The 18,542-nt window shown below is 41.4% G+C and overlaps 1 protein-coding gene across 2 annotated transcripts in view; it reads left to right on the forward strand.

The window, feature by feature from the left end:
• The window catches only part of TMEM132D (transmembrane protein 132D), a 203,609-nt gene that overhangs the window by 35,271 nt on the left and 149,796 nt on the right, over positions 1 to 18,542 (forward strand). For both annotated transcript variants that reach the window (XR_011741702.1, XM_065851960.2), the window contains exon 2: positions 8,050 to 8,938. Coding sequence is in view for 1 of the 2 variants with exons in the window: in XM_065851960.2 (XP_065708032.1) it covers positions 8,050 to 8,938 (889 nt within the window). In the remaining variant the exon portion in view is untranslated. The remainder of the gene's footprint in view (positions 1 to 8,049; positions 8,939 to 18,542) is intronic.

Raw genomic sequence — 18,542 nt, forward strand, 5'->3', positions numbered from 1 at the left:
GATCCTGTCTTTCTATGGTTCATTACATAATTACATCAAAATTACAGAAAAAAAGGGCAAGAGATGGTTTGTGTCAAGATGGTCCGGTGGGTCCCAGGGATGAAAGCTCCGTTTGCTGGGAGCAAGGACACGCTCAAGGGAATGATGCATCTTATGTGTCTGGTACCTTCTGTTCCTTGCATCACATGCCATTGATGGATTGAGGACAGCCCTCTGTGTGATTATTGATGTTTTACATCTGGAGTGTCTGAAAAATATTCCTGGCCCCTCTTTCCCTCTTCCCCAGTAGTTAACATGACTGTGTGGTTGTTTAGTTGTGTTTTTCTTCCTGTAAACTTTGTGGTGCCCATCACTGCTTTGCCCTTTCATGTTGAGGCTGGCATCAGATCTTATGTGGAACAGTGCCATATCCTTTTATCTTAATACTTTTCTCTCTAATTATTACTTTGCTGCCTTTTCAGGTGGGAACTTGCCTTTGTTATATGATCTTTCTCTGATCATTTTTGTATCACTTGGTAATATAAAGGTGTATGTGTTCCTTTTGGGGCCCTTTTATTTAAATGATTTCTTTATCTGTCTGTCAATGTGAATAATAAAATAACTTCAGGATTGTTCATCTCTCTCCTAATGGATGACAAGGCATAATCTGTCCTGACATCAATGATTAATTTACAAATGTTTCTTTAAACTTCAGTAAAATATGATATTCAAAGAAAATATTGTGTCATTAGGCTATAGTGCTGTTGTCAAGAAGCCCTTACCTGACTGCTAATCAGATTCCATGGGCCTGCTAAGGCAACTGCAATTCCTGGACTGATACAGCAACTGGGAGGACAATCTGCATCCGTGAGTGTGTGTCAAGGATGAGCACTTACAACACCATCAACTCAAATAACACTTAAAGCATGAGAAGTGCTGGATGAGTAGATGACCTTTAATGATCCTTGCATTCATGTATGCCAAGAACAGATGCCCACTCTCACTCCGGACATGGAGGCATGGAAATCCTTTGAAGTCATGATTCAGCTTTCAGATTCATCATTTATAGCAGTCCACAAGGAGTTCTCGACAGGCAGGCTTATGAAACCAACAGATTCATTTTGGTTTTACTTTATTGCCCTACTTTTGACGCATCAGATAGTGGCTCATGATAAGACTGAGGACTGTTTCTGTGGGGCCAGTTGCTTTGTCTGGTGGAGCAAGAGCTCCCTTTCTAGGAGTCTGTTTTCTGAACGTAACTTGTAAATTTTTCTGTAACATTGAACTTAGATCCTGTGTGAAAGAGATTGTGTGGAGAGACCATATAATATAAATCATTGTGGTCTAGCAACATCCCATTGACAATGTAACATTGTCATGGTCACAGCAGCTGAATGGTCCAACCATGCACTTGATAGTAGGTACAAAGTCTGTCATCCAGATCTACTGCTCCCTTCTAGGTCTAATCAGAAGCTTGACCTAGAGTCCTGAAACCCTTGAGTGACAACTCTTTGAGTTGGGCCAAATGGTACCTCACTAAAGATGGAGTAGATTTCTTACTTGAGGGTTGCTTTGCAGATGTATTTCTTGTTTTCTGATTCAGTATTGTATTTGGAGACTCTTCTGGGATGAATTTCATCCTGTATTTCTTTCCTACTTACAACGTGGAAAGTTCTTTGTGGAGTTAATAGAGAAAATGTAGGATGGACTACAGGATTTCTCAAGAGGAGCGATCTGAGTTGGTTGATAACACAGAAGCAAAAGCGGTTAAGACGGTGGGCGGCTGTAACACTTAAATTGTTTCTGACTGGAGCAGCAATGCTGGAGAGTCGTCATAAGAAAAATGGTTTGCAACTGTGTATTCCTCTTAGAAATAATGGTACAAGTTGTCTGCATCTGTGCAAAATTTAATTTGCTTTATTCAGCATCTACTTTGTCATGTAATGAATGATGCTCTTGCTAACAATACTCCAACTTCTTTAAATTTCTCTTGGAAGAAATAAGGAGTCACCTTTATACAAAGAACCTCTTGTGCGTAGTCTGTGGCCTTGATGTTCAAGTAATCTTTGCCTTGCTTTGTAACAAGCTCCGCACAGATGTGCAGAACTGGAACAAGAGTTGTTACAACCTGGGGAAAGGGGGGATGTTGGCAGGTTGGGAACAACATTGTTCTCAGACAAGAATGATAATTTCCCAAGGATGAAACAGTTACAAGGGATGTTATAAAGCGAAGCAGGCAGAGCAGTCTGAAATGCTAATAAGGAAAGGACTTAAAAAGAAATTGGGGACTTTTGGCTTTGAAGCCATTTTTCTTTTTAGTTTGCTACAGATAAAGGCATGACTCTTGGGTTCCAGGGTTCTATTTCTATTTCCTATTTGTGACACATCGATTTAGCCTTATCGCTGTCCTGTTGCCCTTTAGGATGATGGTGTTTGGTACCGAAATCATGAGAGTTTATTTGGAAACTGTCCTCTAGTGCTGTGACAACACTGGGAGGAAAGATCAGGGCTTCTGCTGCCGGAGAGGCTGGGTTCTTTTATTTCTATACTGTTTCTATAATGTTCATATCAAATACTAACTACACAGATTAATTAGTAATTTATGACTGGTTTCTAGCCCTGAATGAATGCTGGCTCTATGGCTTTTGGTAAATCCCATCACTATTTTGGCATCAGTTTCCAGTTGTTAAAACCTTGTCTGTTAACTTGAATTGTAGGTGCTTTCAGGCAAATACCACTCCTTCTGAGGAAGTCTCATTTAGGTTAAGGCTTCTGGTTGCAGAAGTAATAAAGATTTAATAATATAATTAAAAGCCCAGAATCTGTGCTAAAATGAGATGCTAACTGGGGAAGGAAGGCTGGTAGTCCAACTGGATACCAAGCAGTTCAGTTTGGGATGCATATAACGTAGTATACCCTGATAGAAAATTAATCTTGCAGCTTTTGGTTTAATTTCTTGTCAGGCAATAACTCCAGCAGGCAATTTTCAGTGTGGATATCTGTGGGATAGATTCATGTGTTCAAGGCATCAAGTCGTTAAAATATGTTTCTGGCTGTGTTACCGCACAGCCGAGGTGTGTGGCTGTGTGAAAATGGCTTGAAAGAAAATCATCTGCAGTGGGATGCTGGGTGGGTTCACAGGTTTAGATCACGGGATGTGGTACGTTCCTTCCCGCGGGCTTTGGTTGTTGCTCTCCAACGCATCTGCCAAGTGTAACCCGTGAACTTCATTGCTTTTAAATAAGCAAATGAGCAACAGCCATGAAGCCTGTATTGCCTTTCTGTCTGAGATCAAAATATCCCATCAGTCTGTCACTGTGTCATAAAGCTGTTCTCAGTAAAACAGAGCACTTAATCAAAAGCTGGAGAAAGCAGCGCTAATTGTTTCAAGCAAATTGAAACTGCCACAAGACAGGCAAAAGAGGGAACACAGCAAGTCATCCTTGGAAAGCTCTGCTTTTGTCTGCTCGTGTGTAAGGGCTGTGCGGAAAGATGCCTGAGCCTGAGGAAGGAACATGACAAGCAACCAAGAAATCTGATAAGATGGAAATGATTCTACTCAGACATTCATGTAATGCAGTCTTAATTGACTCTACCCGCAGTAAGTGACATACACTGGGAGAGCAGATCATCCCTCTGTTAAGAACTGAGATACACCTGGGGATGGAATTCACTGTGTTTATAGCCTAGCTTTAAATTGCCGTACTTCTGAGCACTGGTGGATTCAGCCACTTAACCAGGTTCAGGATGAAATGTCTTAACTTTCCAAAACCGAGCATGAAGTTTTAATGGAATGGACATCCTTGTGACATTAGTTTGAAGATCCGGAAATAGATCACACTGCTAGATTTTCATGTATCTTATGTTCCAATGCATAACAAACCTAGGAGAGCAAAAGTGTTCAGAAGATTTGAGGAGATCAGCTGAAACTAACTAAAAAGGTAGAATTTCTGGCTAGACTGAAAAGAGCCACTTATCTCAATCCCCAAGATACAGCAACAAGCTTCATCTATTGCATTAGCAGGCTGAGATTGCAGCTGATAAGGCAATTTGCTTAAGTTCCTTTCAATCTACAAGAAAAAGGCAATCTATTTTTTTAAAATAGTAGCATTATATAATTGATTAGAAGAGCATTTTATTTTTCATGAATGCTGGATCATTGTGGAATGAACAGTTTTAAAAATAAAGTAACTGTTATGGCAATGAAGTCCCAAGGATCTGGCGGTATAGAATGAAGTTAGTGCTCTGGCAGATACCTTCAATTTTCTGAAGCCATGGTCAATAACTTTGTGGTAAATCTGAGCTACGAATAGTGAGTTTGTCATTGACTGAGGGCTTCTGTTACATGATAATAAAGAAATAAAGATTTAAGGTTTTTAGCCAGACTGCAGCACAAAAAAATTAATATCCTAATCAAGAAAGCAGTATGACCTTTGGGAAGGTAAATGCAGCATGTTTACCATGTCACGTTCAGGGATATATCATATGCACAAGCTTTGGCTGTGCAGGAGGAGACTGAATGTGCTGCCGTTTTCTTGGATTTTTTCACATTCGCTGACCCGCAAAGAATTTGCTTCTTCCAGCAATGACAAGTGGTTTTTAAACAGTGTCAGTCAGGGGACGTTTTACTAAAGAGAGAGGAAAGAAAACCACCCTACTAGAGCATCTCTTCCCAGGTAGCCACTGATTGAAATCCTCACCAAACCATTCACAGCATGAGAGGTCAAACACAGACGTAGTTGTAAGGGATTGAGAAATAATAGCTCCTGGCATAAGCACAGCATCAAAATTAGGTTTTATTGGTTTGCTTCAAAGTGTTGGAGATCATCTCCTGAATTCAGAATGCGGTGACGCTGTGCGGCACCTGTGGGGCTTGTGCAGTGGTTGTGCAGTGCAGCAGTTACTCCAGCTGCAGATCCAGCTGTGCTCAGGCATCGCTTGCCGGGCTCCTCTGCAATGTCTCAGCTTAAGATCAAGTGATCTTGCAGCCTGTCACAATCAATCTATTCCAAGTTGAGTGGATCTCTATGGACCTTAGGAACATGTGCTTATATGGACACATTAAACTCTTCAAAGTTTGTTTTAGTCTGGTACTGCTGCTTTTTCTATCGACACGGAGTACGACGTGCCCTGTGCCATATGTCCACACGGAACGAGTGAGCCCGGTTAATGTGCTGCAGTCTTGCACTTGGTTATTCTGCTACCAAGTTCCCCGTGTGGACGAACCTTCAGATATAGTGGTACAGGAAAGATAAACTGCAGCTCCCTAATTTAACTGTGTATTTTGTGTCTTGATGTTGTCTCCTTAACACCACTTTAGTTACCCATGTGTTATTTCATGTGACATATTTAAACTCAGAGATACACTGTGTGGTTCTTGTCTTATTTATTCAGGTGGGCTACTCCTGGGGAATTTTGATTGTGATGGCATAGATCTGATGTAACATTTAGGGTGGATTAGATGACTGACATCTTTAACACTTCTCTTTTATGCTGGGTCTCACCCAATAACACATGAAATTGTAGTCTTCTGCAATTCTGTTTTTGTGTAATTTTTGCAAAAATAGCCATGGTTGCAATGCAGGACACTGTTAGTTGTTCTTGGTTTTGATTTCCTATCTTTCAGAAGCCTTTATAGACTTTCACAGGCAAAATCCAGATGGTACTGCAGAGCTCAGTGTAGTTTTTGAGGAGTGGTTTTTTTCCTGTTTGTGCTGATTAAAACTCTCCCCAGATGAAAGTGTAGAATTGTTTGAATTTTTGGCCTTTGGCTGTTTGGAAAGCTGCCGCCAGCCTCCGGTGTAACCAGTTCGTATTGGGTGCGCGTCCATGGCTTTATGGTAGGGGAAAGTGCAACAGCGAGCAGACCGGTTTGCCATTGCCCCAGCGTTTAAAAACCTCTGTACCCCACTCCATCTGGTGAGATTGCTCCCTTTTTGTAATAGACCGTTCACCTGCTGGTGCTGTGTGGTTTGGTTATGTTTGTTTGGTTGTTTTCTCCCTTTAATTTGTGTTGCTCTCCTATTCTGAAGAGTCATTGATTTACAAATGCTGAGGAATGTTGTCCTGTGGAGATGGGCAATACAGAAGCAAGATTTTTAATCCCTTAGATAATTAAACACTAAAATAAATGATTAAAAAATTATGAGGCGAAACACTCTGTTAGTTTTAATATAAAAATAATGTACTTCTCCCTGTGGAGTGCAAGGGAGGGAGCTGCAAGCAAAATAAGGGAAATAAAAAATTGAATACCCTGAGCTTTTTTCCTCTCTTTTAGTTGCCTCCTTGATGCCTCAGTGTGTTTAATGGTGCTTTGCCAAGCTGTTGGGAGGAGTACAAAATGAGTGTGGAATTTATAAATGGGACATTAGATGGAGGAACGATGTAATGGGCTGGGTGATCTGAGCAGTACAACAGCAGAACAGATTTTGCCTTAGGGCTGGATGGGAGAGATGCGGCTCTGCAACTCTAAGTACTCACAAAGCCATTTAGAGTTGTTAGAAATCTTTGTTGGGGGATTATCTAGAAAAAGGTCTTTAAAAACTTCATCTTCTCTCAATGACTATCTGGAGAGAGAGTGGAGCTGCATGCTGAGAAGACCAAAGCTAAAATAAAGGGTCTTTTGGACTTAAAACAGCAGCACAGAAAAGCCACTTGTCCGAGTCTATGATGGGGTAAGATCTCCTGCCTAAGATGGTTGTTACTGTGGGAAGTGTTTTCTAGATGGCTGTTGGTGAACACTTGCAGTCTGAAATCAGAGGTTTCTAGGAACTAAAAGTAGGATTTGAAGAGAACCAGCTGCTTCTATCCTGTTCAAGGGTTTGCAATGAATTGCAGCACATAAATGGTAGATTGGTGGCGAGGAGTAACTGATGTCAGTTTAGACCACCACAGGACTTGCTGAGGAAATAAATATTTAGGTCAGATGCCAAACAAAAAGTAAGAACTAATAAGGCATTTGTGAACTAGAGCTTGAGAAACTGGGTTGCTGTTGAATGCCACCTGTGGTGGCTCTTTGCTGCTTTTCTGAATAAGGGTAAGGATTTGAGTTTGCTATGAAAAAAACCCGCGATTTATTTCACAATTATGGTGTGAAGGCATAAGCACCGAGGTCAGGTGTTCAAACAGGAAAGGTCATATTGTATTTGCATCTGTATTTTTAAGCGCGTGTCTCTGCTCTTTGGGACTGGCAGTTCCTAGAAAGGACAGAGAGCTTATTCTTTAATATGATAGCCTGCCTCGGGTAATTGCTCAATGGCACAGCTAAAATAGATATCTTGCACTAAGAGAAGCTCAGTGTCATTGAAAATGTTCTTTCAATGTGCAGTGAGGTACAGCCTGCAGATAATGCACTTGTATTAAGGAACAATGTCGGGTGAGGCTACAAGAGTGGCATGAATCGTGATAGATATTTACAGAAAAACCTCTCTTTTCATAGATGAAGCCAAATGGAAGGGACTATACATTGGATGCAAATAATGCTCCTTTTGAAATCCTCTAGCACCATAGTGTTGTAAAGGAGCTTTTGTGTAAATGGTTATTGTGCCAACTATTCTTAAAGTGAAATGCAGCCTTGTGCAGGAAACCACTTAAAGTCCATGTATTGCTTGAGAGTGCTGAAAAGAAGATTGAAGTGAGCTCTAAGTGGTCCATGTGCAGCGTTTGATGTAAAATCATTGCATTGGTTTTCTGTACAGTTGTAACTTTAGTGAACAAATTCCTTTTCAAATGTGCCTGTGCAGTGATCTTATGTTACAGATGCTGACTGGGTAATTTTGCTCTCCAGTAATAAATGTGCATTGCAAGTGAAGATGTGACCTGTGGCACAGGTAAACCTACCCAGGCTCCTTCTTCTAATTTGGCTGCCATGTAGAGCATAGAACCTGTGGTTTTCCAAGCTAACTAGATAAATCATCGTCCACCTAGGCTACCTCTGCATGAATTGATGATACTTGCTAGTGCCACTGATAGCAGCTACAGCACTGTCAGTCCCCCCAGTCAAGTCAGCAAGGTTGTATCACAGTATGACATGAAGATCTGATCTTTTAAACTCTCCTTTCCTTTCAACAGTGACTGAGAGTCGAGGGATCCTGGAGAGTATACAGAGGTTTTCTTTACTGCCAACTTACTTGCCTGTGACCTATCGTATCCACAATGCGGATGTTTCCTTCTTTCTTAAGGAAGCCAACCAGGATATTATGAGGAATTCTAGCTTGCAATCCCGAGTGGAGTCCTTTCTGATCTACAAATCCAAGAGGCCACCAGTGTTAAATGCCAGCTATGGACCTTTTTCCATTGAACAAGTAGTGCCCCAGGACTTAATGTTGTCTTCAAATCCATTTGGATCTACTAACAAGTTCTCCTTTAACTGGAAACTTCAGGCCTTCATAATGAGTGACAAAATTTACCCGAGCAAGCCCAAAGTCCAGGTGCTGTTCTACATCGTGGGCAGGGACTGGGATGACTACAGCAGCACGGAGCGGCTGCCCTGCCTGCGCGTGTTCGCGTTCCGAGAGACGCGGGAGGTCAGAGGCAGCTGCCGCCTCCAAGGGGATCTGGGCTTGTGTGTGGCGGAGCTGGAGCTCCTGCCAGGCTGGTTTAACCCCCCCACGGTTGTTGCTGGCCGTAAGAAACAAATGGATCAATCTGAAGGGAGCCCTGTGGAGCTTTACTATGCCATACAACCAGGAGATGAGAAAGGGGAGTGCACCAAGGAGGATGTAAGGAAAAATAATGGGATCCGACCAGGGCGCAATGACATTGATGAGTCGGGACCTCCCTTGCAGAGGATTGGAAGTGTTTTCCTTTACCAGACACGTGCTGTCCCTTCCTTAAATGAAATGAGATTGGATAATAATATTGCCATCCAGTATGCACCAAAGACTGTCAAGCAAGGTGACATTTTGACTTTCCTTGTATCTGTTGCTAAAAATTCAACAGAAGATCAGTTCACACTGAGGTAAGGCTGGTTTGTGTTTCTTTGGTACCTTATTTTATTGTTTCTCTGTTCTTGATACGGGAAAACACTTTCTCATGTATTAAATTGCCCAACAATCCTTCAGTAGCTGCTCTACAGAAATGGTATTGTCGTTGGCTGACTCAACATTTCTCCTATTGTTCGGCCTAATATTGTGTGAGTTGTCTGAGATGTGATCTTGAGCGAAAAAAGGCCTTTTCTTGAAGTTGTCCTTTGAAGTACTACTTACAAAAATTGAAATAGTAGAGCTGGGACCTATCTGTGTGCTAATAGGAGATAACATTGAGAGTCTCCTGAGCTGGAGTTTGCAGTGCTCCTAATCTCTCGTTGAACTCATGTTAAGATTAGTAAAGCTCAAATCCGCAAAGATATTTATAGGAAGTGAGCAAGAATTAGGCATCTAAGTAGTATTTATATGCTTAAACATTTCCCCCCAAATTCTTTTAAGCCTGGTTCTGTTTTATGGGATGCTTGAGGTTCCTAAGCATTAATGACATACCAAAACCATTTTGGAAAATGAAAAATACGTGTGGCAGGTTGTGGTTGTCTTCTGAATGTAACATCAAGCTCCACGTTGATTTACTTGGTTGTTTTCTAAGCATTAGGATGTTACAGTGGGAAGCTCACTAGAACGAACCAGTGGTATCATAAAGGGAAGAAAAGCAGAGACTTTGAGGCTGTATGGGGGCAAACCGAATGCAGATGTGCAAGTGAGACTTCAGTTGCCACTGTGTTCCTGTGCTGTCAACCAGGGTTGTGTGGCTGACAAGTGGTGTGTGTAGAGCTGATTTCATTCCTTTATCCCTTACCTATGACTCACATCAGCTCTTTTAGAACTGGAGGTAAATGTTGGACTTTGGCTTCTGAGGTCAGGACTGACCTGGGTGTTTGACTCAAGAACGGTTGTTTCCTCCTCACCTGGCAGAGCCCAGCACCCGCAGGCTATCTGTCTATTTACTCTCCTCACCATATCTGCTTTTCGTTGTCTGAGTCAATCTGTCTGAGCTCTAAATTGTTTCCTGAGTGACTGATTTCAAGATGGACAATCTGAGTTCCTAATAGTAGGCATTCGGGGACACCTTTCTATCTTTCTCTGTACCAGTGTCTTTAAGGGATGTTACTGCAGACATGCATGGGGACTTCTATTACATTTGAAAATTGGTTGAAATATAAACATTAAAAACCTTTTATTTCTAAGAGAGAATTAAGGTGAAAACTGTTCATTGTTCTTACTCTGTAAATTCAGAGTCCTAGAAATCTGACTTCAAAGCATCTCTATTTCCTCGAGCTGTGATCAGTTAAAAGCAGAGCTCGTTAGAAACATCATAATTATGTGGAGGTTTCTAAAATTTTCAGAAATCTTACTTTGCTCAGTTTTCATCCTAATTTAAACAACGGAACATCTAAATGAATGCTTCTAAATTTAATTTTCTGGAACAAAAAGGAAACAATGTGTTTAAATTTTGGCTTTTTATTTTAAGATCTAAGGTATCATAAAATAGAAATTAAAGCTAATAGCGAAAATCAGATCAAAATGAAAGATGTGGCATTTTCTTCTTCAAAAACACCACTTTGCTGTTACCTTTTAGACACATAAAATTGTGTAACGGCCTGCCCTCACTTCCATGAGTTTTGATTTCTCCTGACCTGCTTTCTGCAACAGTAACTGGCTTTCGGATGATAATCTGCAGCAATATCAGAATAGTTCTCATATCAGCTCCACCGCTGCCTGTCTTTGATCGAGCTACAGTGTGTCTGAGCTTCTGTTTGGCTGGTTTTGTGGTCAGAATATCAGCATCTATATTCTGCGTTCATCCCCCCAGGACACGTACATCACTAATTCTGTTTTTTGTGGTTGCTAATTTATCTGTGTATCTGCTACTCTAAGGGCAAAAACTAATAAAAGGTAGAAGCAAAAATTGAGCTTGATTAATTGCTTTGGTTCAAATTATTTTCTAGGTTGGGTTCTCCTATAACCCCAGTGTTGGACAAGATGCCTCTTTCGTGGCCCTCTCTTTAGGAGGAGGTATCACTCTGAGTGGTTAGATATTGAAGTAACCTTTCACTGACTTAAGGCCTTATTTCAGGACTGAGAATCTTACAAGTTGGTCTAGTATGTCAATTGTCCATAACTAAATGATCTTTAAAGGTCCATCCCAACCCAAATCATTCTGTGATTATAGTATATAGGTTCTGTTTGGACGTGGTTGTGCGTTTGTGATACTCTACCTGTTCTGATTTCAGAACAGACCCTCCAGCTGTCATGATATAAATCCCATCAGAGACCTCTTCTATGACCTGATTGAGTTTGAAGTCTCTAAACCTTGAAATTCTCTTGGTTTGTAGAGGTGCAGATGTTGAGTCAGGCTAGACTGAAAGAAACTTCATTCCTGTTAGAACATGTGTAAATATGAGAGTGTGAACAGACATGTGAAAGGCTCTCCATCCTATCAGTTGGGTGGAGCAAAAAGGAGCAGGAATGGCCCATTCATGTAAATAACCAGTAAAATGATTGATCATAATACATAGGAAAGGGTAGCAATAGAAACTAGATGGGGAAAGCGCAGGATTGTATGTTAAAACCCACTATGTGGTCAGGTTCCTTGGAAGGGCTGTAGAGAAAGTGATGTGTTCCAAGATACCCGTTTCACCAGACGCCAGATCTCTCCTTGCAGACACAGACTTAGGACACAATAATCCATAAGGTTCCCGTGTGACTTTTAGCAAGTCAGTTATTTTCCTCCTCCTCCGTTCCCCTTGTCCAACCCAGCAGCGCTGGGAACAGTGACCACGTCTGTGCTGTGTCCTCTGATTGCCAGGGCAGCTCTGCTCCTTGGGACCAAAACCCGTGTGTGCAGTAATGGATAATGGGGTTCTAGGGTTTCTGCTCCTGTGTTCTAATTATCAATAAAACCAGCATGTGCTGCTTCTATCTGTTCTCTACTCACTCTGATCTCTGATAAAGGAAAGTCCCCCACCCCCAACTCTTTTTTTGAGAAAATTGTGTTAGTTTATATTTTGAAACAGTCCTTTATTTTTAGAAGTTGTACCTTGAGTGGCAGCAAGACTTGGAACTGTATTCAGAAAGTGAGGCCAAGGGCTGCTGGCAAAATGCTTTTACCATTGCTTTTGCTCCAGTGGACTGGAAATTGTGGCTTGAACAGATGGAAAATATAGGATATACAGGTCAAAAAAAGAGAAACAGCCATGCAAAACAACCAGAAGTCAAGAATTACTCATCACTACTGAATATTTTTCATTTCAAAACAATCGTTAAACTCTCTCCCCTTTCTAATAGGAAATTGTCTCCAAGAGGAACCTCCTAGAAAATGCTAAATACTAAAATATTTAGAGAAAGGTGCCTTTTTTAAACCTCATACTGCCGTTCTGTGCAGTGCAAGATTCAGCTTAGTGAACGTGAAACTGATGGACTGTTTGTAATTTTGCGAAAGACTTGGAACATAAGGGCCAAGGTCTATGTTTTGCTTCTTAATGAACTAGAGGAATTAAAAATATTTGTCTTGACTCTGCAAGGGTGTGAATTAAAGAAAAGGAAGGAAGGAGATGATAAAAAGGTAAATGATGGCTAAATATGGAACACTGCTGTAAGCACCAGGTTGGGAACTTGGACTGGAGCACTGGCTTTAAGAATGGACTGATGAATGTGCTGTGCCTTTATCCCATTATAGTCTCTCCTTTTGAATGCAAATTAATTATTAATTGTATTCTTCATTGCTGGCCACATGGGAGCGTTGTGTGCAGAGGCACAAACAGTGCTGGTCCATCCCAACCTCAGCGTCCCTCGCCCTGCCCAGCCCCGGGCATCGACCCCTGAGCTCCCGCACACCGTCTGCTCACCTTGTCACATCCTGGGGACCAGAGAAGCTGGAATAGGCTCTACCCTCCCCAACAAAAGGGGTTGAAAGATTCCTGCAGTTTGTGGAAAATATTCTGGTCTATTTTATTTTACTGGTTTTCTCCAAATTTCAAGATACGTATGCTGGAAAAGGGAACAGAAAGGCAATCTTTATCTGAAGGGTTTTGCTGAGAATGGAAAGTGTATGAAGTGTTATTTCATGTCAGTCCTTCAAAATACCTTCAGTAATTAATGCTTCAGAGCTTCTACTGTTATGCAATTACAATTTGTTTGCTGCAAGCCCAAATTATTGCTGGTTATTAACACTGTCCTGTGTTACACACTTCACAATTAAAATATGTAAGAATGCCATATTTTTCTGAACTTAGGAACATGAGCTTTCTGAATCTACAGTGTAGATACAGTTCTTTTGTATGAGCATGTTTTTGCTCAGCCCAATAAATAAAGCTTCATTTTTGTTTTAATGTTGAGAGCATTGATACTTTCTGCTTGCAACCTTTTACATTTGTTTTGCTGCTTCTGGAGATGAATCAAAAAGAAAGGCTGGAGGTGGAATTGCCGTAAGGTGCCCAATGTCAGGCACAGAAATATTCATGAGGGAAAAAAGTTGTAGCGCTTTTTTTTTGTTACAGCTATTCAATTTATAGTTATACTTAATGAATCCTGCGTGCTAAATTCTATACAGTTATTACTGTTAGAGCAGTGAATGAAGTCTGACAGCAACTGATGATTATAGATATTCTAATTTCCCAAATCTTCTTTTCTCCCCCTCAAAAATGTAGAAAAAAAATTCTTTTAATTTGTTTCTTCTGCAATGGAAACGGGGATAGCAGAGTTTGCCAGGACACTGGGAAATGTGTGGATTTGTTGCATCTGTCTCCCTTCACCTTGTGATGTGGGCTTTGCTGGGAACTGCCGGTGTGTGCCGCAGCGTGGCGGTGTCGGGGCAGCGGGAACGTCCTGGGCCTGGGGGATGCGGGGTCTAACGCTGCTCCCATTTAGGAGAAGTGCATTCTGACTTTATTTTTAGCTGCAATGTAGCTGTGTTGCTATTGTTGCGTGTCCTTTTCTCTAATGTTTAGCATATGAGGAGAGTGCTGTATATTTTGATTTTCTGCTGGAGCCCACCTCCACTGGGGTTTGTTTTGGTGGTTTGTCATTGTTGGGGGGCGTGTGTGTGTTTGGGGTTTTTTTGATGTGTGGTTGGCTGGGTTGGTTGGTTGTTTTTTCCCCTCTGTTCATCTGTTTTGCCAGCAGTATCTGCAGCAGAAGCATGGGAGTAACGAGCCCTTTCCCTGAGCATCCTCCAGCCCAGCCTACGGCTGTACAGCCTCACTGCAAATACGGCTGGGAACTTGCACTGAAGGGCTGAGCTCCCCAGAAAGGGTCGGTAAGAGCCGGTTGTTGGTAACAGGAGTTTAGATGTAGCCGTGTGATAAGGCAGAGCTTTTTAGGCTTCATAAGCCCTGGATATTCATGGGATCCATCCAGAGTTGCTCAACGCAGGGCTGTGGGTTTCTGCAGCTGAGGGCTCTGAGTGGCACCAGAGGGGACAGGGTTCCTGACCCTGCTGCAGCCAAGATGCTCCTGGATTAGGTGCGAAATGAGCTGCCAGGGTGCTGTGGAGTGAAAGCCCTCTTCCTGGTTTGCTCTCCTATGGCAAGTAGACTTTTATGCAAAATACACACTTTGCAAACAGTTCTTTTTTGCTCCCCTACTTACCTGGGGCTTTCACTCTTTTCTCTTTCCTGGGCACAGGCTTTCTTCCCGCTGAGATCAGCTACGTTTGTGTTATAGTGTGTAATGACCTCACTGCAAGCATGGGAAATGATGGTACGAAGTGAGAACGTGTACTGTGCTGTAAAAGACACATAGGAGTGCAAAGGGCTATGGGAACGATGTGTTTTGAAGAGAGGACCTGGCATTTTATTGCCAGAAATTGGAATGGTTTTGTATGAAGACCTAAATAGAGAAAATTAGTTAATTGTGCTGTTTGCTTAGGTCTGTTTTTTCCTTTATGTATGTGACCTAATGCATTCAAGAGGTGCTGCTGGAGTTGGAAAACTAAACTCCAAGAGAAGAAAGAAAACCTTGTGATTGACGGAATTGATGCAAGCTGGGAGACAAGCTTTGCTATTTGTAGCTGTTATAGACTTTTCATTGTGACATGGATGCCCAAGACCAGTCGAAGAAAGAACCTGATGCTCCAAAATAACACTTAAATAGAATTTAGTTGTCTGAATTCAAGTGAGCAGCCCCCCAGGCGCACAGGGTATAAAGGTGACCCAATAGCTTGAGGCAGCCTGTGCTCCGCAGTGCTGCGTCTTCCAAGCGGCATCTACTAAGCTGTGGGCCTTGAAGAAGTAGACATCGCTCTCTGACACTTCCTACTGACTTTATCTGTGTAGATTTGTATATGCGATCTTCCAGCTTAAATCCTTTAAGTTAGGTACTGGAATTCATCAAACCAGAATTCTGGTTTCCTTCACATCCAGTGTGAAATCACCAGGTGTTTTCTGGGGATGCCGAACTCTGAAATGACCTTTCAGAGCAATCACAAACTGGTCTAGAAGGTGACAACGCCAGTGGGGAACCCACTGTGATGCCCTGCGGCATCACAGCTGCGGACAAAGGAAATTTGGGATAAAAATACATGCAGTCACAGGTTTTGAAAAATGAACTCATAGTCTTTGCTTTCCTCATCTGCTAAGAAGAAATCAGTAATATCTACGGTGGCAAAATGTGCTGCTTCTCTGTGATGAATGAACTAATTGAGAACTTTTGTTTGGAGATACTCAATAAATACAAAGGACAGTTATAATCCATCAAACCTCACAGGTCATCTGTTCGATCACTTCTGCAATGATGATTGATTTGCTTATTGGCTTAAATTCGATTTGTATTTGAGCGAGAAATATATCCTATCACCAATAAATTGGAACAGTCCTGAATTATTTAACATTTGTAGGATCTTCCTTTTGATGTATGTATTTTCTCAATCAACATTAAAAATTGTGAAGGAGAGTAAACTCTTAAGTGGAAGAGATGAGGATTGGTTTTCCAGTTAAAGAATCCTGCCTTTCTCACAATCTTTATGTTCATAGCATTGTGGCCTTAAATGTTTCTTCAGCTATTACAGCTGAGCTATTGGAAAATCTTTTCATTTGGAGGAAATCCAGTTTAGCTTCACTAGCAGCAAGAAGTGTCCTGATTTTATACTGTTAAGTTGATCTACACTATCATAACCTATATATAGTTTGGATTTCACTGTCAAACTCTATCACTAAAATTCCAGAGAAAAGAATTGAAAAGTATAAAATCCCATTATTTTTAGGAAATGACTAAAGGTTGCGCTGGGAACTTGTAAAAGTAATATTGTGAGAAAGGTGAGTTTTATATAAATTGTATCTATGATATTTTTGCATTCGTAAACCAAACTTGGGGCCAGAGATGTGTAGGTACCATTTTCATAAACCACTGAGAGAGTTTGTGGTCTGCCCACGGTACTTTTTGTGTTGTCTTTGTGATGATAATTATGGGAATACAGTGACTAGTGTGAAACTGTGCTAGTGAATAAGCAATGCTCATTGGTAATTGGGAGAAATTTTTCCTAACAGGCCCCTAGAGTTTGGGTTACATGAGCTTCTCTTATTTGTCATTTTGTCTAACTATCAATCAATAACATGAAAAAGGCTGCATAAATACATGAGGGTGGCAGAGTCAAGATCATTAGCACTCAATTTATACAGCAAGAAAATCTGAACAGGACTGACATTTTATCAAATTGCTTGTGTGCTCCTCTAGTGCTGAGCTAAATCAAATTTTATTCTTAGTGCTGAACTAAATAATATTTTAGTGGTAGAAACAATTGGGCAATAAGTGGTGATCAGGAAGGTTACCAGCCACATAAAACTCGGTAATGAGCTGGGCTTTTTCTCCTGGCCTTGGATGATGCGGCTGTTTCATGGTATCCCAAGCCTGAATTTGTTTGGAAAGAATCCGAATGTGCGTTTTTCACCTCCTACTTCTGTAGCTTTGGTTTGTTCTGTCACTCAACCATCCCCTTCTATCTTCTGCTTTAAACAGCTCCTAAAGTCTTGTCTATGACACACATAACCTCAGCAGATTAGGAACTTCCAGAATTCACATGTCTAATGTTAGTGGCTGAATATGACTTTGATTTTTAGAAGGCATAAAAAAGTGCATTGAAGGGAACTTGGGGAGATCTGATATTTTCTTCCTACTTGCCTCTCTCAACATTCGGTAAAATGTCTTGGGCACAATGCAAAGAATGACCAAAAGATGAAGGAACTAAGGAAAGGTACTAAGGAAATCTGAGAACTTAGAACCTGCCTAATCCTTCAGAGGGAAAAGAGGATAAAGATGCAGCAGTCTGAACCTTTTTTTGTTATTATTTTTTACATAGACTAGAGGCAAAGTGACAGTTTAGGAAAGGCACCAATGCCTGACACTGTTTAACAGTAACTTGGGATTTTAAACAGCAAGCTTACCGTATCCCCAAGGTTTGCAGGCGTTGTAGTTTGGTTTGCCCTTTGTGCGAGGGTGGCCTTCAACAAGGGGAATCGCTCTCCGTGGTCTTCTGGGCTGACTCTTCCCTTAGTGATTCAGCAGCATAAACCAGAGAAGTGACATGTTGAAGCAAGTGGGAGCCATGTACTGGCACCTAAGATGATGACAGTCTTGTGTCTTGATTGTTGCATCGTAATAAATGTGATTTCCTAATAAAAGCTTGTACAGTGGTGTCCTTTCTGAAGTAGTGTTAAGGTGAAATCACACCCATGCTACTGGTTGATAAAAACTTCGCTCCCAGGCTTCTTTTTCCTCTGTTGTGTTCAGCATACTGTACCAGTATGAATTAACTTTCATAGCCTGTTTATGAGGTAGTCAAGCAAATATAATTTTCCCCATCTAGAAGATGGGGAAATAGCTTTCCTGCATTTCTAAGTGATTTGCTAATGGCCCCAGAATCGTCAGTAGCAGTATGGAGACAAGTATTAAAGAATATTGACTTCCAGGGCACTCTGTTGCCTCCTCTTGCACTGGCAGATTATATTAAGAAGAAAATAGTTCTTTCTGTTAAGATTATTCCAGTTAAGATCCTCTGCTTTGAGAATCAAAATAACATTGACTGAGCAAGTGTCAAAAAACTGAGATCGAGCAAACCATTACTCACATGAACAGTCTGACTGTTACTATGGTTTATCGCATTGCGATGGTACCCAAGAGCTACAGTCACACTCCAAACCCTGTAACCCTGCTGTCAATACACAGACCAGCACCCAGCCTGTGCAGGGAGTAAGTGCAGCTGGAAACGTGAAGCTGTGTGATCTGTACGCTGGTGTTCTGCTAACAAACCCCAGGATAACTGCTGTTTGTGGTAGATAGTCTCTGTGCAGCTTGGGTTGTTGTTTTGTTTTTGGGGGGATACTACAAGTTAAATATCTGGAATCAATGTCTTTGAGTTTTATTTTCTTCCCGTGGTATTTCTTGATTCTCAGCGGAGAAAATGTGAGAGGCTCCTTTGTGGCAAGAACTGAAACAATATGAAAAAAGGCTGTCAGGTCTGCGCTGGATAAATGGCAGACAGATGGCAAGTGTGATTGGCACCGACAAGGGGTGAGCCGCCTTGTTTGCAGGTGCTGCTCCTGCCATCCATCACGCACTCACCTAATAGTGGGAGATGTCACT

Source organism: Patagioenas fasciata, chromosome 17 (genome assembly GCF_037038585.1).
Source record: "Patagioenas fasciata isolate bPatFas1 chromosome 17, bPatFas1.hap1, whole genome shotgun sequence".
Classification (NCBI taxonomy): Eukaryota; Metazoa; Chordata; class Aves; order Columbiformes; family Columbidae; genus Patagioenas; species Patagioenas fasciata.